The sequence below is a fragment of the Bos taurus genome, chromosome 22 (assembly GCF_002263795.3).
Source record: "Bos taurus isolate L1 Dominette 01449 registration number 42190680 breed Hereford chromosome 22, ARS-UCD2.0, whole genome shotgun sequence".
NCBI lineage: Eukaryota > Metazoa > Chordata > Mammalia > Artiodactyla > Bovidae > Bos > Bos taurus.
Genome location: NC_037349.1, coordinates 10950620 through 10971767, shown reverse-complemented (window position 1 = coordinate 10971767; position 21148 = coordinate 10950620). Strand labels below are relative to the sequence as shown.

At 47.0% G+C, this 21148-nt stretch overlaps 1 protein-coding gene across 1 annotated transcript in view; it reads right to left on the bottom strand.

Moving 5' to 3' along the window:
• The window catches only part of ITGA9 (integrin subunit alpha 9), a 361696-nt gene that overhangs the window by 298333 nt on the left and 42215 nt on the right, over positions 1-21148 (bottom strand). The window contains exons 5-8 of the mRNA NM_001192718.2: positions 15404-15471; positions 9732-9861; positions 6613-6698; positions 3892-3960 (exon numbers count right to left, since the gene is read on the bottom strand). Of these exons, the coding sequence (NP_001179647.1) occupies positions 3892-3960; positions 6613-6698; positions 9732-9861; positions 15404-15471 (353 nt within the window). The remainder of the gene's footprint in view (positions 1-3891; positions 3961-6612; positions 6699-9731; positions 9862-15403; positions 15472-21148) is intronic.

Below are 21148 nucleotides of genomic sequence, written 5' to 3'. Positions count from 1 at the left end.
AAAAGCAAATGACAGCACAGGCATGCTGGCCGGTGACAAGTGACGCTCAGCCCATTTGTCTAAGAAACAACAGAGAGTGGTGGGGACCGCGGCAGATCAGAGTCCCTGGGCCCAGTGAAAGGAGCAACTTCCACCCAGGGGAAGTCAACTCCTGACTGACCCAGAAAAGGCCACCTGTCTCATCCTTTAAGAGAAACTGAAGCTCTAAAATTTTATTTGAATTGCCTATTTTTAAAATGCTGACAACTAATTCATATTAAAAAATAATAAATAAACATACCATGCAGACCAAATGAAAATTTTTGTAGGCTGTGTCCTTTCCAAGGGCTGTGACCTCTGTTTTTAATTAAAAAAAAAAAAAAGCTATCCTTTTAAAATAAATGTTTTCAAGTAAAAGGGCTCTGGTTTTACAGACATGAACAAGCATTTTCTTTTGCTGTTTTTTGGCAGTTAACCCAGGGGAGTTTGAGAGAGGTGGAGGGTACTTTGGTCCATTTCCTGCAACTCGGCCTGGGACAGGACTCAGAAGTCCCTCCCCAGTCACGTGTCAATGCCACTTCCACCCACTCCCACTCGCCCCTTCCCAAGGGAGAAGAGCATGGGGAACTTTCAGAATCATGGAGGTGGGGGCAGAAACCAGCTGATGGTCACCAATTCAGTGGCCTTGCCAATATCCCTATCTTGACTTTCATAAGAGAAACCGCTAAGACCCAGGCAAGGCCATGAAGACCGAAGTTCCTGGCTGTTCTCTCTGGCTGAGTCCCAGGGGAACTATTTGTTTCATTCCAATGGACTATTTAACTTGGCATCTTCATCAGTGTTCAATCAGAAATCCCCGTACGTGAAGTTTCCTATCTAAGTTTTGACATATAAACACTTCACATGCTCAGTTAACGCAATAAAACTTGGATAGGGCAATGACATGCTTTGGGGTGCGTGTTCCCAGATCAGAGCTCTCCCAACAACCTGGAAATGTGGGGATACACGTGGTGCTAGTGGTAAGGAACCCGCCTGCCGATGCAGCAGACGTAAGAGACGCGGGTGCAATCCCCAGTTGGGGAAGATCCCCTGGAGAAGAGCATGGCAATCCACACCTGTATTCTTGTCTGGACAATTCCATGGACAGAGGAGCCCAATGGGCTACAGTCCATGGGCTCACAAAGAGTCGGACACAACTTCAGTGACTGAGCGTGCACGCACATGTCTCTACTAGCAACAGAACTGCACGTGTATTGGTGATTTCGTACATGCACCTGACAAAGGATGCCAACCAGTGAAGACCACAACCCTTTGGGGTTTTGTCTCTCGTACAGTGAGGCCAGGAGACAGGACTCTGACCAGATTCTGGTCACACAAAAGCAGAAGTGCACTGGGGGTTTCCTGAGTCAGAACCTTCCTTTAAGTGTGGCTCCAGACACAGGGGTAAAGCAAAGACATCCTTTGAAAGTCTGGGGTCATGTCCTTTCCCGCTGTAATAATGGAGAAGTCAGAGGGACAAGAATTTCTCATTTCTTTTGACAAAAGCAGAATAAGACATCTAAAGGGAGTAACGGTCTATTTCAAAATCAGCAAGATGATGACGGGGGTAAAGCTGGAAGATGGTGAAACAAGAGGGCACAATGAAGGACGGATGCCACCACAATTCAAGGAGAGGGCGAGAAGAGCCTGGAAGAAAATGAACAGCAGCTCTGAAGCTGGGAGGGGAGACAGCTGGCCCTTGGTCCCCTCCTCAGGAAGCCCCGCTGTGTCAGAATGAGGACACTCGAGCTGATCTGCAGGCTGGTCTGTGCTGGAACCCAAATCATCACATCCTCAGGAAGATTCCCTGTCATGCCACCACTCTCAAATCTGCTCCCCAAAACCTGCCCACAACTCAGGCAGAGATGGGCGGCCATGACAGCTATCATGCAAACCAGGAGGGTTCTGAGAAAGAGAAAAGGGCACAATTATGGACGGCTGGTTCCACCAGGATGACCAGCATCAGCTGGGTCTGTCCTGGGTGCAGGCAGTGGAGGTGGGGACACAGGGAGCAGAGGGAGGCACAGTGACCGCTGAATCTGAAGACACTCTAAAAATGGGGTGACAGGGGGTTCAAGGCCCACAATTCACTTTAAAGAGTCCTTAAAAGATAGTAGTTATGTAAGGTGACAGACGTGCTAACAAATCTCAATGTGATCATCATTTCATAATATATATGTGTATCAAGTCATGCTGTACACCTTTAAAGTGTATATATCAATTACATTCAATAAAGCTGGGGCAGGGTGTGGGGGGAGAAGGAATCCTTAATTTCATGCTTTCAAGCCCAGCATACTGGAAGGGGAGGAAAGGGAGGGAGGGTTTTCCACAGGAAAACTCACCCACTGATTTTTTTTGGAGAAAGAACTAAAATGTTAGGCTACATTTACCCCTACTTGCTCTTTGGAACTCTTTTTCTCAGAAATGGCATGGGGGTTATTTCTTTTCTAACTTTAGAGGTGCTTGGAAATCCTTTTTTTTTTTTTTTGCAGAATCACTCACAGACTTTTTCCAGTGTTGTTGCTTTGGGGTTTTGGAAATGTTAAAATAACACAGGCCAGCATAGTTCCCGGGGGAAGGCAGCGCTGCTCTCAGGGAAAAGCTCGCAGAACTGGGTCGGGTGATGTACGTTTTATTGAGAAGGTTATGACAGTTATATACTAAGAATACACATGAAGGCAGTTAAAACTGCAAATAAAAAAAAAAAAGCTCTACTTGTGAGTGGGACTTTTGGAACTCAGAATGTGATTCCCCAGCAGAACAATACACGATGGTGCCAGGCTGGCAGGAGGCAGGTGTGACACAGCAGGACCGGAACTGGGGCGCGCAGCCCACCCAGGAAGGAAACAATCATTTTCCACGCGCCGCCCCCCACCCCCGACTTTTCTTAGGGTAATGATAGGAATGTCAAAGGGTGATTCTACCTATCTCCTCGAATCTCCCTCCCAAGTCCCAGGTATTCTGTGCTTCTTCCCTGGAGCTCACTAAGGCCTCCACCAAGACAAGCCTCCAAATCACCCCCTTCACTCCCTGCCTGAACTTGCCTCCTCTTAGTGCAGCCGGTCTCACCAAACAATCCTGCCAGCCGAAGCCAGGCTAAGGTGTGCACCACTGATAAGCCCATGAAAAATGGTACTTGTTGATCAAAGGAATCTCTACCTGGCTTAATTTCAGAACATGGTACAATATAATGGAAACTTACTGGAAATGGGGAGGGAATTAGCAAGAGGGTAAGGATAACATGATGACACAGGCAGATAAACCTTGCCAGAACTAATTTCAGGGCAGCCTTCCCCAGCTATTTCTATTTCAAAGTCCTAAAAGGAACCGGGTGATCTTTGTTTGGTTTTTGTGGGGCAACGGTCCCTATGGCAATGAGGGCAGAGGGCTCGGGATGTGAGAAGGAGGGGCAGCTTTGGGTTGATGAGATAAGGGAGAGGGAGAACCACTTGTGTGCAGGCCTCCTCTGAAGATAATCGGTCATATATCTGTACTCAACAATGCCTGATCTTTCTGGAGTTGGGAGAAAGGCAGAGAGAGAGGGACAGAGAGGCAGAGAGATAAAGGCAGAGAGAAACAGGGCACACAGTCTTTCTGAGGAGTATCTGAACCATGGACAACCTTTAAGACTTCTGTGCTATAACTTGGTCATGTACAAACTCATCCTGCTACCTGTCTCTACAACACGCATGAATCCAGGATTCTGCAGGTCACACACGATGCCGAGAAAGTCAAGGCTCCAACATGCAGTAGAACCAACATGTAAACGCAGGGCACAAACAGGCCTTTAAGCCAACTTTCTAAATAAGAACTGATTCCGACATGATGACACCTCATAAACAAACAAAAAGACACTAATCCCAAGGATCTCACCTTTTTACCTGAAGCTTGAAAAATCTTAATTAAGGTGCCTGATCTTCGGTCAGCTCTAAAAATATAAACCTATGGAAGGAAAAAGAATCCAGGTAAGAAGTGAGCAATGACCAGGTATTTATCAGCATTCTCCTGGGGGTCCTACTTAAATGCCTGAACAGACACACAAGTTTGCCTACACTAGCTGATGACAAGTTATTTTACCAACTTTACAAAGAAAGTATCCTTTAATCCTGAGGCAGAAATCACCCCCATGCCTCCTGAACCACATCATCTACGGAGGCTGTGCCTAGTAAGACCCGAGGAGCTTCCAAATTGCTACCAAAAAATCAACTCCTGGGAGAAATATTTTCTTCCTTGAAACATTTCCTTCACTCCAGTTAGTTAGGGCCTTAGCAGGTGTCACAATAAAGTCAGCCCTTGGTGTCTGCAGTAAATGGGGTCCAGAACCCCTGGGATACCAAAATCCATAGATGCTCAAGCCTCATATGTAAAACAACATAGTGTTCGCATATAACCATGTAATCATCTCTACATTACCTAGAGTATCTAATACAATATAAATACTATGTAAATAGTTGCAAATACAATGTATAAATACATTTGTACAGCAAATTCAAGTTTTGCTTTTTGGAAATTCCTAGATTTTTTTTTTTCCTATTTTCATTCACGGTTGGTTGAAACCACAGGTGTGGAAATATAGATACGGAGGGCCAATTTTGTAAGACAGAGGGGTAGATGGGAGAATTTTAGACAAAGCAGTTTTCCAAAGTGGTTCCACAGAACATTAGTTTCATGAGATCTGCTTGGATAAATATGAGTTTGGTTTGGAAAATGACAGAATTAAACAAATTCCTTTACTGGGGACCTTTCAGAGCCTTTAGCATCAGCATGTACACCGTAAATCTCCACCACAGCGGGGACTATTTGCACAGAACTTCCTAAATGACATGAGTATCTAAGTTTTTCTCCAAGTGGCATCTTAAAGGAAGAGCAAATGTCCCATGAGAATCAGTGCTGGGGAGCCTCCTGTGGGGTAAGGAATCACCATCTTACTGCAAATGCTTTCTTGCCCTGACACCAGAAATGATGACCAGCAAGATCCTAGAGGCCAGAGATCCATCTTGGGGTCCTCAGGAAGCAAGTGTGTACCAGTTCCCATGCCTGGGAATATGGAACGATCACCAGCTTTGCTAACTATGACAGTTTCCCAGTGCCTCTCATGTGCTCTGGCTGAAAGCAGCAGCTTCATGTTTGTCTTTGTTAACTAGATCCACGATGCCCTCTGTCTGGTTCTATCAGTTTAAAGTACCACTCTCATCCTAAGACTTGACAGGGACTACACAGTTTTCCCAGCCATCTGAAGAAAAGACAATACAATCAGATCACGTTTTCTTGACTGGTGATTTAAAACCAACTGGTGATTTAAAATCAATTGGTGATTAAAAAAAAAAAGAGGTTGTCAGCACTAAGGCATCCACATCACTGTGAACTGGGAGGCAGGCACGTTTGCCAATGCTACAGAGATGCCTGGTCACACGCAGCTCCTCCCAGAAGAGATTATCCATATGAGGACAGCTCTTGGCTCTGTTCCTCTACCATGTAGAGAAATTCATGTGGCTCAGAAAGACCTACGCCTTGCTTGAAGTTATCAGAGCTCATTTGTCCACCTCCCCTGTACTCAGGCCCTGGATTTTTATCTGACTTCATTTGCAAGGAAAATGACATCTGTGTCAACAGGGACTGGGGCACATGCCCCAGAAACATGAGCGGCAACTTCTAACTCCTGCCGAGGAGGATCCGGAAAATAACCCTCAAGACCACCCAGCAGTCACGCCTCATCTGCTGATCAGACTGACATCCTGGCTGAAGGCTCCAGTTAACAGTGGTCTCGGTCCACCTGGGCCTCTCCAGAATCCACTTTTCCAAGTCCATGGAGATACAATCAGATTCTATCATGTGTCTACCCCTATGGATTCAGACTAAAGACCATTCCTCTGTTCAGTCTTACCTATAGGACAACTACAGAGCTCGTTAAAATGCAGATTCCTGACTCATTCTAGACAGACTCAACTGGATTTCCTTTAGCCTGGAGCTAAAGATCCAACAAGCACAGTTCTCCATATCCCAGGCCCCACAGATGCCATGATTCCCAAAGGGATTCTGACTGCCCTATATTTGTGGAGTCTTTTCTACACTCTGGACAGACAATTTAGGGAAACACACCCATATATTCCCACTCTACCTTCTGGGCTGAACCAATCTTGTTCTAAAACATTGGAGAAAAACAAAAAATATGAGAATCTAGGCCTAAAAATAAAGAAATCCCCAAAGATATCTGGGACTAGATGTGGCTCCATTAAGTCAAATTTGGAAAGGGTTTGGGAAGGGGAGGGTTTGGGGTTGGGCAGCGCTAGGTACCATTACTTTGGAGGATGCCATGATGCCAGGGGTCAATCTTAATCATTCCTCAAATAATACAGAGTCAGTCATGTAAAACATTCTCAGATGACAACGTGTAGAAGACACAGAGGTCTAGAAGAACACTCTGAAGAAGCTTTCAAATTAAATTCTCAAAAGAGGCTGAGTGAAGACAGGTGATTCAATATTTCATCATTATCCAGCAGCATGTTCACATCAACGTGAGCTGACAAATCTCTGAAAAGAGGCAGTGCGCTTCCCCTCCTGACCCCATGCTAGTTCACACACTTTCCTCCTCACCTTCCCGATGCCTTCATCCTGCGGGGCACCTCCTACCACATCAGTGGAGGACACGTGAGAAAAGTGGCCGGCAGTAACTGCATAGCCTGCAAAGGACAGAAACCAAGGATGAGCTTGAGAAAGAAGAAAAAGACCCATCAGAAGACAGTGTCTCTCAAGCATCTTTTATCTGGACAATTATGATCCAGTTATTCTTGGAACATAAATTGCACATGTGCTCAGTCGCTAAGTCATGTCTGACTCTTTGTGACCTCATGGACTGTAGCCCGCCAGGTTCCTCTGTCCATGGGATTCTCCAGGCAAGAATACTGGGCTGGGTTGCCATTTCTCCTCCAAGGGGTCTTCCTGACCCAAGGATCAAATCTGAGTCTCCTGTGTCTCCTGTACTGGCAGGAAGATTCTTTACCACTGAGCCGGGAAGCCCCAGGAACAAATGGCAGCTGTCAGCCTTCTCACTGTGGAATGGCTCATCTCACAAAAAGACACATTCACAAGGACCCAGGGCAGGAAAGAGTGTTTTCTGAGTGTCCTCTTTTGAACAGGTGCTATGCCAAACATTCTACATCTGTTTTTTTGTTGTCGTTGCTCCTTTCTGAAATATAATCCTCATACAGTAAATTACACACATCTGACGTGTAGAATTTAATAAGTGTGGACACATGGACATAACCATGCAGTCACCACCCAGAGTGACTATAACCACAGAATCATAAGCCCAGAAGGTTCCCTCTTTCCTTCTCCCAATTACTACCCCATTCTGATTTCCATCACCATGCATTACTGTGCCTGTTCTAAACATCACTCAATATAACATCTGCAGACTTCCCTGATGGCCTGTTGGCTGAGACGCCACATTCCCAATGCAGGGGGCCCAGGCTCGAACCCCGGTCAGGGAACTAGACCCCACATGCCGCAACTAAGATTCGCAGGCCACAGTGAAGAGTTTGCACAATACAACTAAGACCAAGCACAGCCAAATAAATAAAAATAATTATTTTTTTTAAAAACCCATAACATCTGTGAGGTTTAGCACATGCTGCTGAGTACAGTGGCAGTTTCTTTTTATGGTTGAGTATGTTCTCTTGTATGACTATGTCATAACGTCTTTATTCTCCTAAAGCTGGGCACTTGAGTTGCTTCCTGTTATTTCAACTTTATTGTGAATAAAACTGTTGTGAAATTCTTACACAGGTCTTCAGATGCCACTGCCTCTAATCTCCCAACTCTATGAGGAAGATATGATTATTTCTTTCATTTCACAGATATGGGCACGGAGACTAAACGTGGGTAAGCAACGTGTCCGAGATTACTCAGCAAGATTCAGATCCAATCTGTGTGTCTCCCAAGCTCCTGTCATGAGCCGTTACACACATCCCTTCCTAAGAAAAGGGAGAAAAACGCTTACAGTTGGAGGGTGGATAGACGGATAGCTGAGCAAAGAATCTGGTGGCAAAAGGAATCTAGAAGTAAAGGTAAAAGTTGTCTGGGCTTGGTCTTAGCGTCTCCTGTTTTCTGAGAGCCCTGTTGCAGCAGAAACCCTGTACAGGTTGCCACGTATTCTCCAAACCTTTTCCTTAGCCGCAAACCCTAGTGCTATGATCATAAGATGCTTGCATTTTGTGTAATGTCATATTATGATCAATTCTCACTCGCCAGGTGACTGATTTCTCTCAGGCTGGAGGTTCATATTCCCTAACAGCATGATGAGTGCCCGCAGAGCTTCATGTGACCCTGTGTGCACGAGCTTCTGAAGCATGAGGGCCTCTGACGGACACACAGGGAAGAGCCACAGGCCCCAGGGCTCAGAGGGGCTAACCTTGACCCGAAGGCCATGTCCAAACTGGGCTCCCTCCTGCTTTCTCGTCATTCTCTCATCTAATAAACGTGTGCTGCCCCAGGCACTACACCAAGACCTGGAAATGTCAGCCAACTCCCCTCCACAAGGAGCTCCCAGTCCCAGGGAGAGGTCACACCACTGGACTGTGCTGTCTGCTGAGCGCCCAGACCCTGGGCTCAGAAAGTACAGGCTCAACCCCAGCTCTACTACTGATGAACCATGGGACCTCGGCAGATTATATGACTTCTTCACCTCGGCTTCTTTTCCTATAAATAACGTCTGCCTCATAAGATTGTTCCAGGAATTAAAAGAAATAATATGCAGAGCCTGACATGACATGGAGTAAGTCTTCAATAAATGAAAGCATTAACGAGCTGGGAGCATAGAACAATCAACGTCTCAAAGACTCTGAGTAAAGGTCTCAGAGCCTGTGTTACTGGCTAAAAAACTTGTAGTTAGAAGGGGAAAAGGCAAGTCAGCGAGTTCCTCCTGTCAACTCACAAGTGAATCTCTATGCAAACGGCGGTAAGGGGCTCCCCCAGATTTGAAATAAGTGTAATAAGTGAAAGAATGTTGTTTTCTCATCATTAGGTCTTGCTAAATTTAGCTTCATTTTCAGCCCAGAATTGCAACATTTAGGGCCTGAATTAAAGAAAACAGGCATGTCAAATTGTCTTATACACAAGCAAAGACAGCCCCTCTCTGTTCTCTAATAAGCATGGGCTTGTCCCAGGTCATTCTGGCCTGGTGGCTGCTCACGTAAGTTGTGTATATTTTCTTTCCAGAGGATTAAAAGGATTGAGAAACAAGAAAAGTTTTTCTGAGCCTTTAATTAAACTTTAGGATTGGGGTGCCATCTGTCACGCTCATGTCTGGTTCTTATTATTTCTATCTGCAACCAGTCTTGTGACCAGGAAGCAGAGACCTCACTACAGGAAAGTCCTAGAAAACCAGAATTCTCTTGCATTCATCTTGTATCTAATCATCTGAACCCAAGCATTTGCTACAATAAGAAAAGAAAATGTTTGCTTCTTTGGAGGTTCAACTGTCAGCTTTGTAATGAAATCACAGTTTAAATTCAGTCCCCTCTTTTGTTCTCCTATCTGCCTTCTGTGTGTGTGGCTCAATGTTGAGGTATCCTGGTTAAAAGTGCAACTAACTAGAACAATAGATGCAAAAGCCAAGGAACTCTGCTTCCCACCAGGAAAGCGGTCACTGGCAAGCTTGGTGGCAGTCTCTCCCACTTCCCCTTTCCTACCTGTCATCCCCCTGAGCTACTCACCCAGGTAGGTGTACCTCCTGTTCATGATCACTTCATCATTCAGTTTGAAATAGGTGTTGTCCGTGAGGTTCAGCACTTTGACTGTCCCAGACCAATAAAATGAGCCTGGGGCGCCCATCACCACCAGCTCCTACGAAAGAGAAACCCAAAGGTGAAAAGGGAAGGAAACTGAAGAGGGGATAGAGGAGTGTGGTGAGATCCACAATCACAAGGAACTCGTAATAAACTAAAGATGCCCCACCAGAACTTTCTTTATGAGCAACACAAAAAATTCACATTTATATTATTGACAACTGCTAAGATATGGAAGCAACCTAAATGTCTATCAACAGATGAATGGGTAAAGAAGATGTGGTACATACAGACAATGGAATATAGTCATAAAAAAGGACAAAATTTTGCCACTGGTTGCAACAGAGGCCATTATGCTAATGAGATAAGTCTGACAGAGAAAGACATCATTAAGTCTTTCCTTCCCCTATAGGAAATCCTTTCTCTTTTATTATATTTTCTAAAGTATCTACACCATAATAAGAAATAATAAAAATTATTCTTCAAACCAAATCATTGACTTTTCATTCAACAATATTTATTAAGCATCTTTTACTAGGTAAGAAAGCTTATACCAGGTCCAAATATCATTCAAGTCCCTTTCTACAACATTCCCTGGGTAAGACAACATGGAAATGTACAAAATACTTTAGAAAATACTCTGTCCTAAAGGGTTACAATAAAGACAGGTATGGGCCTTCCAGGCTCATGGAGACGCCAGACGCTGCACAGGTCACACCGCTCGTGGCTGACACGCACCCACCCACCCTCTTACACTCTTATGCTTCAGAAACATCATTCCTGGCTGACCCTTCCCTGCAGAGCTGAAGCTGCTGGTTTCCAACGAGTTCTCAGAGGCTAGATCCTGCCCAAAGAGGTCTGAGTTTCTGATGGCAATTCATAAAGTGACACTGAATTCCAAGAGTAAATATCTGAAAAAAGCCAGAGCCATCTAAATAGAACAGCAGAGAGAGGAGGACAGAGAAAGCAGAAAGAAGAGCATGTGTGTGGCAGCAGCAGCAGGACAATATTTTAAGCAACACGTGTTTCGTGGTCAATTTGGGTAACAGCTTTAACAAAGCAGCACGTGAGCATCACTGGAAAGAAGGCCACTAGACTCCAGCCTGAACGGTTTGCTCTTGATAATTCAGGAAGGTGTTGACTAAGAATGACCATTGAGAAGCACTTCATTTTAAGGTTCTAAGATCCTATCTGGGCTACCCTGGTGGCTGAGATGGTAAAGAATCTGCCTGCAATGCGAGAGACCTGGGTTTGATCCCTGGGTCAGGAAGATCCCCTGGAGAAGGGAATGGCAACCCATTCCGGTATTCTTGCATGGGAAATCCCATGGACAGAGGAGCCTGGAGGGCCATTGTCCATGGGGTCACAAAGAGTCGGACACAACTGAGTGACTAACACTTTCACACTTTCACTTTCAGGGTATCTCACTGTTTTATAAAAATATATCACTTTCTGCACTTAGGATACATCTCTAGGAAAACACAAGCAGTGCACTCACTCATTCGTTCATTCTCCTTTTACTTATCTGTTCTCTGTAAGGGACTGCCCAAGTACTAGCAGGGACATGAGAAAGACAAATGATCATCAGAGCAGAGAGACTTTCTCCTTGGCCTTGAGCTCAGGAAGAAATCCGTAATCAGTGCCCAAACACCGGGAGCACAGAGGGTCATAATGAGCAGTATCCCCAGTGCCAGCTGCACACACAGTGTAGAGCTTTCCCCACCGGCAGCCTTTCCTGGACCAAAGCTCTGAGCATCACCAGAGATCTGAAAGGCTCTTCAGGCGCCAGGCAGTGGAGGTGCTGCTTTCTGATAATTCAGATCAATCCAGGGAAAAAGTTAAGAAATGTACATTGAATGTATCACTGCATCCTCTCTCTCAAACATTATAAAGAGGATAAGACAAAGCCATCTCTCCCCTCAAAAACATTTAAAACGAAAAGCATTTGTGTTTTTCCCCCTTTCCTCTTAGTGTTCATGCCCCCCTTCTCCCTGCAGTTCAAATTATTAATAGATAAACTGAGGCCCAGCCTGAGACCCTCAGGGCTGGGGGTAGGAAAAGAGTGTCTCTGTGGGACTCCCTCCTATTTGGCTTTTTCCATCCGCCGTGGGTGCAGCCTGGGCCCTTTTGCCCCTGCCCACAAGTGCCAGGAAAATGTGATCAATGCTTGGCTCCTCACCACCCAGGAAATAGCCAGCACAAATGTAACACACAGAAGTATGCGCTCCTCCAAAAGTCCAAGGTCACCCCTGCCAAAATCCCATCAATAATCAGCACGGGCCTTTCCACAAAGGGCAGAACTTCCCAGGTACCTGGAGCTACCCAAGATTTAAGCTGCGGGCATTTCTCGGTGCCCTGCAGATCGGCACAGGCAGGGAGGCAAAAGAGTCCTCAGGATCTGTGACAAAAGTCTATGTCGAACTAATTTCTACCCAAATGTCCCCAGGTTCTCATGGTGGTGTCCCAACGCTGGCGGGGCTGGGCTGTCTTCTCACACTGCTTAGAAGTATCTATCTCTGTTATCCTAGGCTGCAAAAATAAACATGTTCCTGAAAGTTCTCTTCTTGTCCTCAACGCTGGGCTAAAATTTATGTGTCCACAGCTCAAACAGCTTTGATAACCAGGGTCACTGATCTTCAAGACAAGCAGTCGCCTTGGGCCCAAGAAGTTTGGGACAACAGGGCCATGACCGGAAGGCCACGGAAGCACATCCAGCTTGGGAGGCAGCTGCCCATCCTGTGCAGGGAAGGCCCAGCTCCCAGTGAAGGCAAACCCAAGTGACAAGGTCAGCGGGAGGGCAGGAGAGGGGTGCAGGGCTGCCTGACCCCTTCAACCGCATTTCCTGCCTGGCCTCCAACAGCCGAAGTTCCAGAAACAAGAGAGTCCGCGAGTTCAAAGACCTCCTGTTTAGGGAGTGCAAAAGCCTGGGAACTGAACCAAAGGCCAAGGGCCCCTGTGGCTAGAGATGGCGTGGCCAGGTCAGGACTGAGCCCTCCAGACCCTGCCCGCCTGCAGCGCTCCACACACCAGCGCCACTGCTCCCCAACCACGCTTCCCTTGGGCTCTGGAGCCCAGGGCCTGGGATCCCAACAGGTCCTCTGGTTCCTCTGGGAACCCGGGCTGGCACGGCCCCCTGCTTACCCTCTGCACCCCTGATCTTCCTCCTCTTCACCCCCCAGCCCCAGTGTCCTCATCCTTCTTGACTCTCCAGCTGGAGATACCTGCTCCCCAGGACTCCTCCTCCCCTCTAGCTCCCCACCACCATCTCTGATGAATTCTCATTTCTGCAATGACTTGACTTTCTCTTCCCACTGTCTAAAGGAGGTATTCTACACACATACACACATACACACATACACCCAGAGCCCCCCAACCCCAGACCCATGCTAAGCACACCTGTGTGCTGTGCTTAGTCATTCAATTGTGTCTGAGTCTTTGTCACTCCATGGACTGTAGCCCACCAGGTTCCTGTGTCTGTGGAATTCTCCAGGCAAGAATCCTGGAGTGGGTTGCCATGCCCTCCTCCAGGGGGTCATCCCAATCCAGGGATCAAACCCAGGTCTCTTGCACTACAGGAAGATTCTTTATCATCTGAGCCACCAGGGAAGCGTATCTAGTCCCCTCAGAAACATACTAGGATTGGTCACATTGAGGCTACGTTCTAAAAACATTCGTGTGGCCATCCCATGCCATTACCTCACATGGCACATGTCTAAGGCAGACCCCGTGGTTTGCCTCTTCCAGTGGGTTCTTTCTGGGGCAGCCCTCTTTCCACTGGTACCACCATTCCCCAGAATCCTGGCATAAAACCTCCTTCCTCCACCCCACAGTCCTCTGCTTGCCCAGCCCACTGACACTGCCTTCACATTCTCTGACTGCTGTCATCCTTTTGATTCCTGAAGCATCCCCCTCCCCAAGCTGCCCTGTCATTTTGTGGCAGGACCACATCACAGCCTTCAACCTGGCCTCCCTCCAGGCTGCCCCACTTCCAGACTCCTGGGCACAAGACCTGCCCAAACAGCCTTTCTTACAGCACGGCCACCACCGTGTCTGTCACCTGCTTGCAAACTTACAGCAGTTCCCTGTTGCCGACTGGGTTGAGTCGTTCTCACTAGATCTCACTGGAGGAATAACAGCCACAGAAATTGCACCACCTAAATGCTCACTGAGATGGAAGATGGTGACCTTGGCCTACAGCAGGATGGTATTTCAAACCAATGAGGATAAAGAAACTATTTAACAAACCAGTATCAGAACAACCAACCACACACTTAAGAAAACAATGTTCATTTCCCTCACATAATATTTGCAAACATAAATCCAAGATGGATTAAAGATATATTTTTTAATCTATAAAAGTGGCATAACAAACTACAGGTGACCATTTCACACTCCTAAGATGGGGATGACCATCCTAACAGAGAGGTCTAGAATCCAGAAAGAAAAAGATTGTTAGATCTGACCAAAGATGAATGTTCACTGTCTGTAAAGGAACCATGTGTCTGTTAAGTCTCTTCAGCTGAGTCCGACTCTTTGTGACCCCACTGTAGCCCACCAGGCTCCTCTGTCCATAGGATTCTCCAGGCAAGAATACTGGAGTGGGTTGCCTTGCCCTCCTCCAGGGGATCTTCCCAACCCAGGGATCAAACCTGCATCTCTAATATCTCCTGTGTTGGCAGGCAGGTTCTTTACCACTAGCGCTATCTGGGAAGCTGTGATGTGTATTTTACTACCAAAAAAAAAAAAAAGCACGGATACAAGGAGACAAATTCGGGGCCAGTGTATCTCCAGCCAATGACCATGGCTCTTCTGAAGGGTGATGACAGTGGTGATTAAAGCTGTCATATCTGGGATGTACTCTGGAGGTTAAAACAATAAGACTGTGTATGATTAGAAGTAAAGTAAAAAGTACATTTTTTTTTTGGCCTGAGCAGCTAGCTGGATGATGGGGCCACTTACAGAGCCTGGCATAGAACTTTTCCCGTGGCAGACCACCATAAAAACGAGAAATGAGGAGCTGATGTGAAGAGTAGACAGACAGTGGGTGAGAATCACATGAGAAAATAGTCCCCTAAACAGGGGCCACCAGCCAAAGGTCATGGTCCGACAGAACAGATCATAAGAATCCGAAGTCATGGTCCTTCAGAAACTGGGAAAGGGGGTGGTTGGGGCTGTGCAGAAAAACTGAGTCTCTCCTCTAAGGAGAAGGATTGCTAGGAGGTGATGTCTGGATGCTTAATGTAGCCTCACACCTGCTGGCAAGAAGACATAAACTTAACTGGGCGTTGTCTCTCTCCCACCCCCTTGAATCAATTCCTTCCATAGGTCTCAGAGTCAAACTGACTCCTGGAGAAACCGTCCGAACGGGGGTCCAAATGGGCCAGCTCACCCCCTCTGCCCCGTGGCCTCTGGCCAGGAGGTGCCCCCACCAGTGGCAACATCCTTCCCTGGATGTGAGGACCAGAATTCACACAGAGATCAAGGATGGGACCAGGGGGCGCAGGGGGATCAGAAGACTCACCTCAAAGGGCCCCTGAAACCCCCATTAGCCAAGAAATGAACACCCATGAGAGAAGAGGGGCCCAAACAGCAATACCCACCTCGGTGAAGAAGCCCGCTATCCCGGCCTGGCAGGAGCCGTGCTCCTCTCCGTACTTCTTCTTGTACTCTAGAGGGGCGGGGAGGGAGAGAAGCAGACCACAGCCTCGTCAGTGTGTGCCAGGCGTGTGTGGAGCAGCCCGGCGCGCTGGCCACGGCCCCGCGTGCGGCTGTGGGCAGGGCCTAGGGACGCCGTGCAGACTGGGGCGCAGAAGGAAAGTCTCAGGAATCCACCAGACCTCAAAAATCCAGGCTCCGGGGCCATCAGGTAGTGAGGCTGCCAAGTGCCCCGACGGACTTCCTTTGTATGTGGGAAAGGAGGAGTGGCAGCCACCGTAATTAAGTGGGAGGCTGGTGACAATTACTTCATTCAGCCCAGAAAGGATGGGGAGCCCCAGGAGGAAGGAAGAGCTGAAAACATGACCCAGAAACAGAATGATGTGGCCATCGCAGTGTGGAGTCCCCTGGGAGACAACGAAGCCTCCCAAAAAGACACTACTTCCAGCTGGAGGCAACACGCCTTCCAGCCCTCAGAGCCCAGGCGCTGCAGGAAGAGGGCATCCTGCTGGACCGGCCCCAGCGCACGGTGACAGCATCACTCTGAACTCCTCGTGTGGAAGGAAAAGGGGAGACCTCTCCAGGCCAGAAGAAAACACACGGAATGGGTTCTCTTCCTCCGCCATTTCCTCAACTCCCAGTACTCCAACCCAACAAACGGGAACTCTGTTGCTACTGTTTCATATTTCCCTTGGCATTTTAAGTTTAGCAGGTTCTGGGCACTGTACCAGCTGTACTCACATATCATTTCATCAATCCCTCATCCCTGGGAACGCATAGGGCCATTTGTAAACAAGTGAAAGCCCCAGAGGCTCAGAGCGGTTAAGTGACTCCTCCGAGGGCACACAGCTAGTAAATGGCAAAGCCAGATTCTACCCAAGTGTGGCAGACTGGGAAATCCCTCATTCTTTCACCTCTGTGACTGATCAAAGGTTTTGCAAAGTGAGTGGTTATACCAAACCCAGAAGGTGACTAGCCATTTGAAATAATGACAGGGGTAAAGACATGGAAATGGAATGATGTCCAGCTTAAGTGATTAATTACCTGTGAAACTGACTTGGCTGGACATAGACTCAGGGCGGCCCCCGGGCACCTTCAGGTCTAAGCTACCCTGTAAAACAACCCAGTGACCCCCTTCCCCATGTCACTCCCTGCCTCCCCAGGCTCCTGACAAGTCTCTGCTTCCATTAAAAGCAATATAGTTCATTCTGAAACACAAAGTAAATAATACAAAGGAACAATGAGGCTGTGATTGCAACACAGTGCCACTTCCTGCGGCCCAGAGTGTGTCCTGGAAGAGAAGCGGGGGACGGGCTCAGGGGAAATACACAGAGTAATTCAGTTTCTAACAACACTCACCGCAGAGCCTGGTAACATTTTCCAGTAAGTGGCCATTAACCAACTGCTAAATTACAACGGAATGTCAATGGAGTTACTCCTCTTCCAGGCGAGGGCTAAATCAGTTCCTTCTGCCTTGTCCTGTTATTACAAAGAGAACTCACAGCCCTGACAGAAAGCAACCCAGTGACGATGCAATGCAACTTCTCAGCAACATCTTGCACCCAGGGCCGGGAGCAAGGCTTGATGCAAAGTCATAAACAGATCCTGCATCAAACTGTATGATGGCAAGAAATCACAGAAATTAATAATAAATCTTATATCAAATAGCACAATGGCAAGAAGGATCGGAATGCCCCAACTGGAACAAACAGTCATATTAAATGTGGAAGGTCTGGCAAAAAGCACATCCACCCACCGACTCTAGGGTTAAACACCCAATCCTAAGTCTTGGACAAATGAAACGTACAAAGGAAATTCACATGAGCCGAAGGAAACTCCGGTGCAGGACACAGGAGTTCAGCCTCATAAATTTAGCACATGAGTAGGAATTATGTAGGAATCTTTCATGCTTTAAAGAAAGAAGTCTCAAGGTCTCTTTTGTGACAGGGGCTCCAAAAACAGACGGAAAAACTTGTCTTTCTCTACATCCCCAAACTCCGCTGGTGAGCTCTGAGCCAGGAGCAGACCCCAGGGTTCCTGAGGTAGACCACAACCATTCTGGGATCTGGGAAGGTCCCAACCCCACCCCAGACCAAAGGCCAGCAGGGGAAGCCCTTTGACCAGCACCCTTGCCTCAGCCAGTATCTTGGCATCATTCAGAGGCCAGCCCGGCTCCCTGAGCTGGGACAGCCTCTTCCAAGGTCTGTGGACCAGAGACACACAGGCAGCAGGCACCATCACACAGGCTCCGATGGTCCTAAAACCCCAGGGTCTATACCTGCCTCCTTGGGATGCTCTAGAGCAAGGAATCAACCACATGGGGCTCCTGACTGGTACCCAAGACTCCTGATGAGAGGACAGGCCATGTTCTGACTGTCCAGAAATGTCTGTACTCTGGTTAACCCCTTCAACCTGGAACAGGATCCAGTCCTATGCTTCCACACTTCAGGGCCCCTCCCTACTGCACCACACTCTTCAGCAGGCAATTGTGGCAACTCCAATCTAGCAAGGCTCCACTGGGATGTGTAGCTGACATTTCACATTTCACAGCTTTCCAGAACCTTCCAAAACCCCTCCTCAAGCTTCTCTGCCCAGGTGACCTTGCAGGTAAAGTGATCCCCTCTCTCCACTTCAAAATGTATTCATCACATAGTTTATTCAACACCAAGACAAGTTCACTGATCTCAGTGCCTCTAATACAGCCCTGTACAAGGTATGGTGTGTGCAGGTGAGGCTTTGCCAAGGAAAGGGGTGGACGCTGTTGTCTGTGCCGACACAAGGCCCTGAGCAGAGACGCAAAGGGCCCAGCACATTCCTCCAGACGCTGAGTACCTGGACTCTCCAATCTGCTCACCTTGGACCTCTGTGCCCTCTGACCTCCCAGCCCTGCCCTCTGACCTCCACCCCAGCCTTGCTTGAAGAGGAGCTGTGTCCTGGGTGCCAGGAACCCTGCTTCTCCAATGGGTGCCGTCACTGACCCGGAGCCCTGAGGATGATGGTGGGAATGACTAGAGCAGGTCAAGGATGCACAGCATGGATTTTTCTGGGCTTTCCAAACCTAGGTTGGTTGATTCTACCTTAGGCAATACCATCTCCCTCTAAGGCTGCAGGAGGAACTGGAAAGAATACTCAGAACCAGCTCTTCAATCCCTGCCTACCCCCTTGGCATGATCCTCCATGCACAGTCCTCAAAGCTCTGAGAACACAGATGGGATGGCCACGCCCAGCACTCCTGCGACAAAGTGCTCTTCTTCTAAAAGTCAAACTCCTGTGAAGAAGTGACGTGAGCAGCCCTTACACAACACTTCAAAGTTATTCCTGACCAACTGAATCTTGAGACTAGCTACCATTGTGCAAACACAGCCACCCAAACCCCAAGTCAAGTTCTGTGCCTGGCCTGCCCCTTTTCAGTAAAAATCAAACACCCACACTGTGCTGGCCTACCAGATATTCAAAAATCCTGATTCAGAAAGAAGTGCTCTAAGAAATTATCTGTCAAGTGAGCAAGGCCACACAACAGATAAACTAGCGCCTCAGGGTGCAGCGGTGGCCCCTGGGGCCTGGGCTCGGGCTACGGGGGCCTTCCCAGCAGGCACTGAGTCCTGGGCCACAGCATGCTCCAGTTGTTTCCACTCTTTTGAGTGTTATTTCCATGAGTTAAGGATACTACTGTTACTTTAACCTGATTCCTTCTGCAAGAAAAAAAAAAAAAATATATATATATATAAAATAAGATATGGCATCCAGTTCCATCACTTCATGGCAAATAGATGGGGAAACAATTGAAACAGTGAGAGACTTTATTTTCTTGGGCTTCAAAACCACTGCAGATGGTGACTGCAGCCATGATATTAAAAGATGCTTGCTCCTCGGAAGAAAAGCTATGACCAACCTAGAGAGCATATTAAAAAGCAGAGACGTTACTTTACTGACAAAAGTCCATATAGTCAAAGCTATGATTTTTCCAGTAGTCATATATAGATGTGAGAGTTGGGCCATAAAGAAAGCTGAGCGCCAAAGAATTGATGCTTTTGAACTGTGGTGCTGGAGAAGACTCCTGAGAGTCCCTTGGACTGCAAGGAGATCAAACCAGTCAATCCTAAAGGAAAATCAATCCTGAATACTCACTGGAAGGACTGATGCTGATGCTAAAGCTGAAGCTCCACTACTCTGGCCACCTGATATGAAGAGCTGACTCATTAGAAAGGACCCTGATGCTGGAAAAGATTGAAGGCAGGAAGAAAAGGGGACAAGAGAGGATGAGGTGTTTGGATGGCATCACCGACTCAATGGACATGAGTTTGAGCACATTCTGGGAGTTGGTGATGGACAGGGAAGGCTGGCGTGCTGCAGTCCATGGGGTCGCAAGGAGTCAGACATGACTGAGCAAATGAACTGAATTGATAATATATATAAATATATACAAATACACAATACATAAAAACATATATATAATACATAAATATATATTTTAATATTTTGTATATCTTGTTTATATTATATAATACATTTAAATATTATATATATTATATATATATGTATATATAAAGGGCAGGTTGAAGTTTCTAAACCAGTTCTAAAACATAGGCCTTTCTTAAAAAAAAAAAAAGTATATATATACTTATATATATATGTAGGGCAATCTATCATACCTATATGCTAGAAAGCTTGCTTTTGCTTGTCGACACCTGAGAAGCAGGAGAGCCTCTATGAGAAGGGGTGGGTGTGGAGACAAGGGGCTGCCCCACCACAACACAGCCAGGTCACACAGCCTTGCTCTGTGGATAGGTCAGGAAGTACAGGGTGGAGGGCTGGGACAGGACCGCCAGTCTCCTGCGTTGCCAGGAAGAACTGCCCCTGCACACACAAAGGCAGTGGGCCCCTCAGTCTCCACCCACTCAAGTCTCCAAATGCCCTCAGGACGTGGCCGGGCAGAGAGGACCACAACCTGCCAGTTTCCTTCCTCTCCGCTATAGAACAAAACGTGTGTCCACCTTGAAGCAGCAAAAGAGAATCGGGCTTGGCAGGACAGCAGCACACAGATGCTATTACAAACCTGACTGTTAAACGAGGGGAACTCAATCAGGGAAGCAAGGCATGGTGGCCTAGGCATCCCTCGGAGGAGCTGGGAACAGGCTGGAAAGCTCTTTCTGATGTGGGTGGGTCTGAATTACGTGGCCTGCGTCATACACTTTGATTCAGTAAGATGTATGGCTCCTTCAGCCTAAAAATGGTAGTATTTTCCCTTGGTTGAGCTGCTGGTTTCACTAAACCCTGTCTAAACAGCAGGCAATTCAGAGAGGAAAAAAATACTGGTTTCCAAACGTTCACAACCCACAACTTGATGCATGGAGTTTACACTAATGAATTTAATTCATTCAAGAATTAGCCTGGGTGGGGTCGCTTCCTGCACTCTTCCCAAAACACTGGTGGGATAAAACCAATCCACTGAAAGATCAAGATGCACTATACAGTGTAACATATATTCTTCCTACTGAACTCTTCCTTTTATCCATTCGAGAAAGTTTCATCTTAAAGCAAGTCTTTTTAACACATCAATTTAAAAGCTATCTTTCCATAGTTTCTTAGCTTAGCCATGAAATAAAATACCAGATGGAAAAAACTGCTTCCCACTCTTCATGTCTAAATTTTTGCTCAATTTCTGAGTGAATACTAACCAAATGATAATA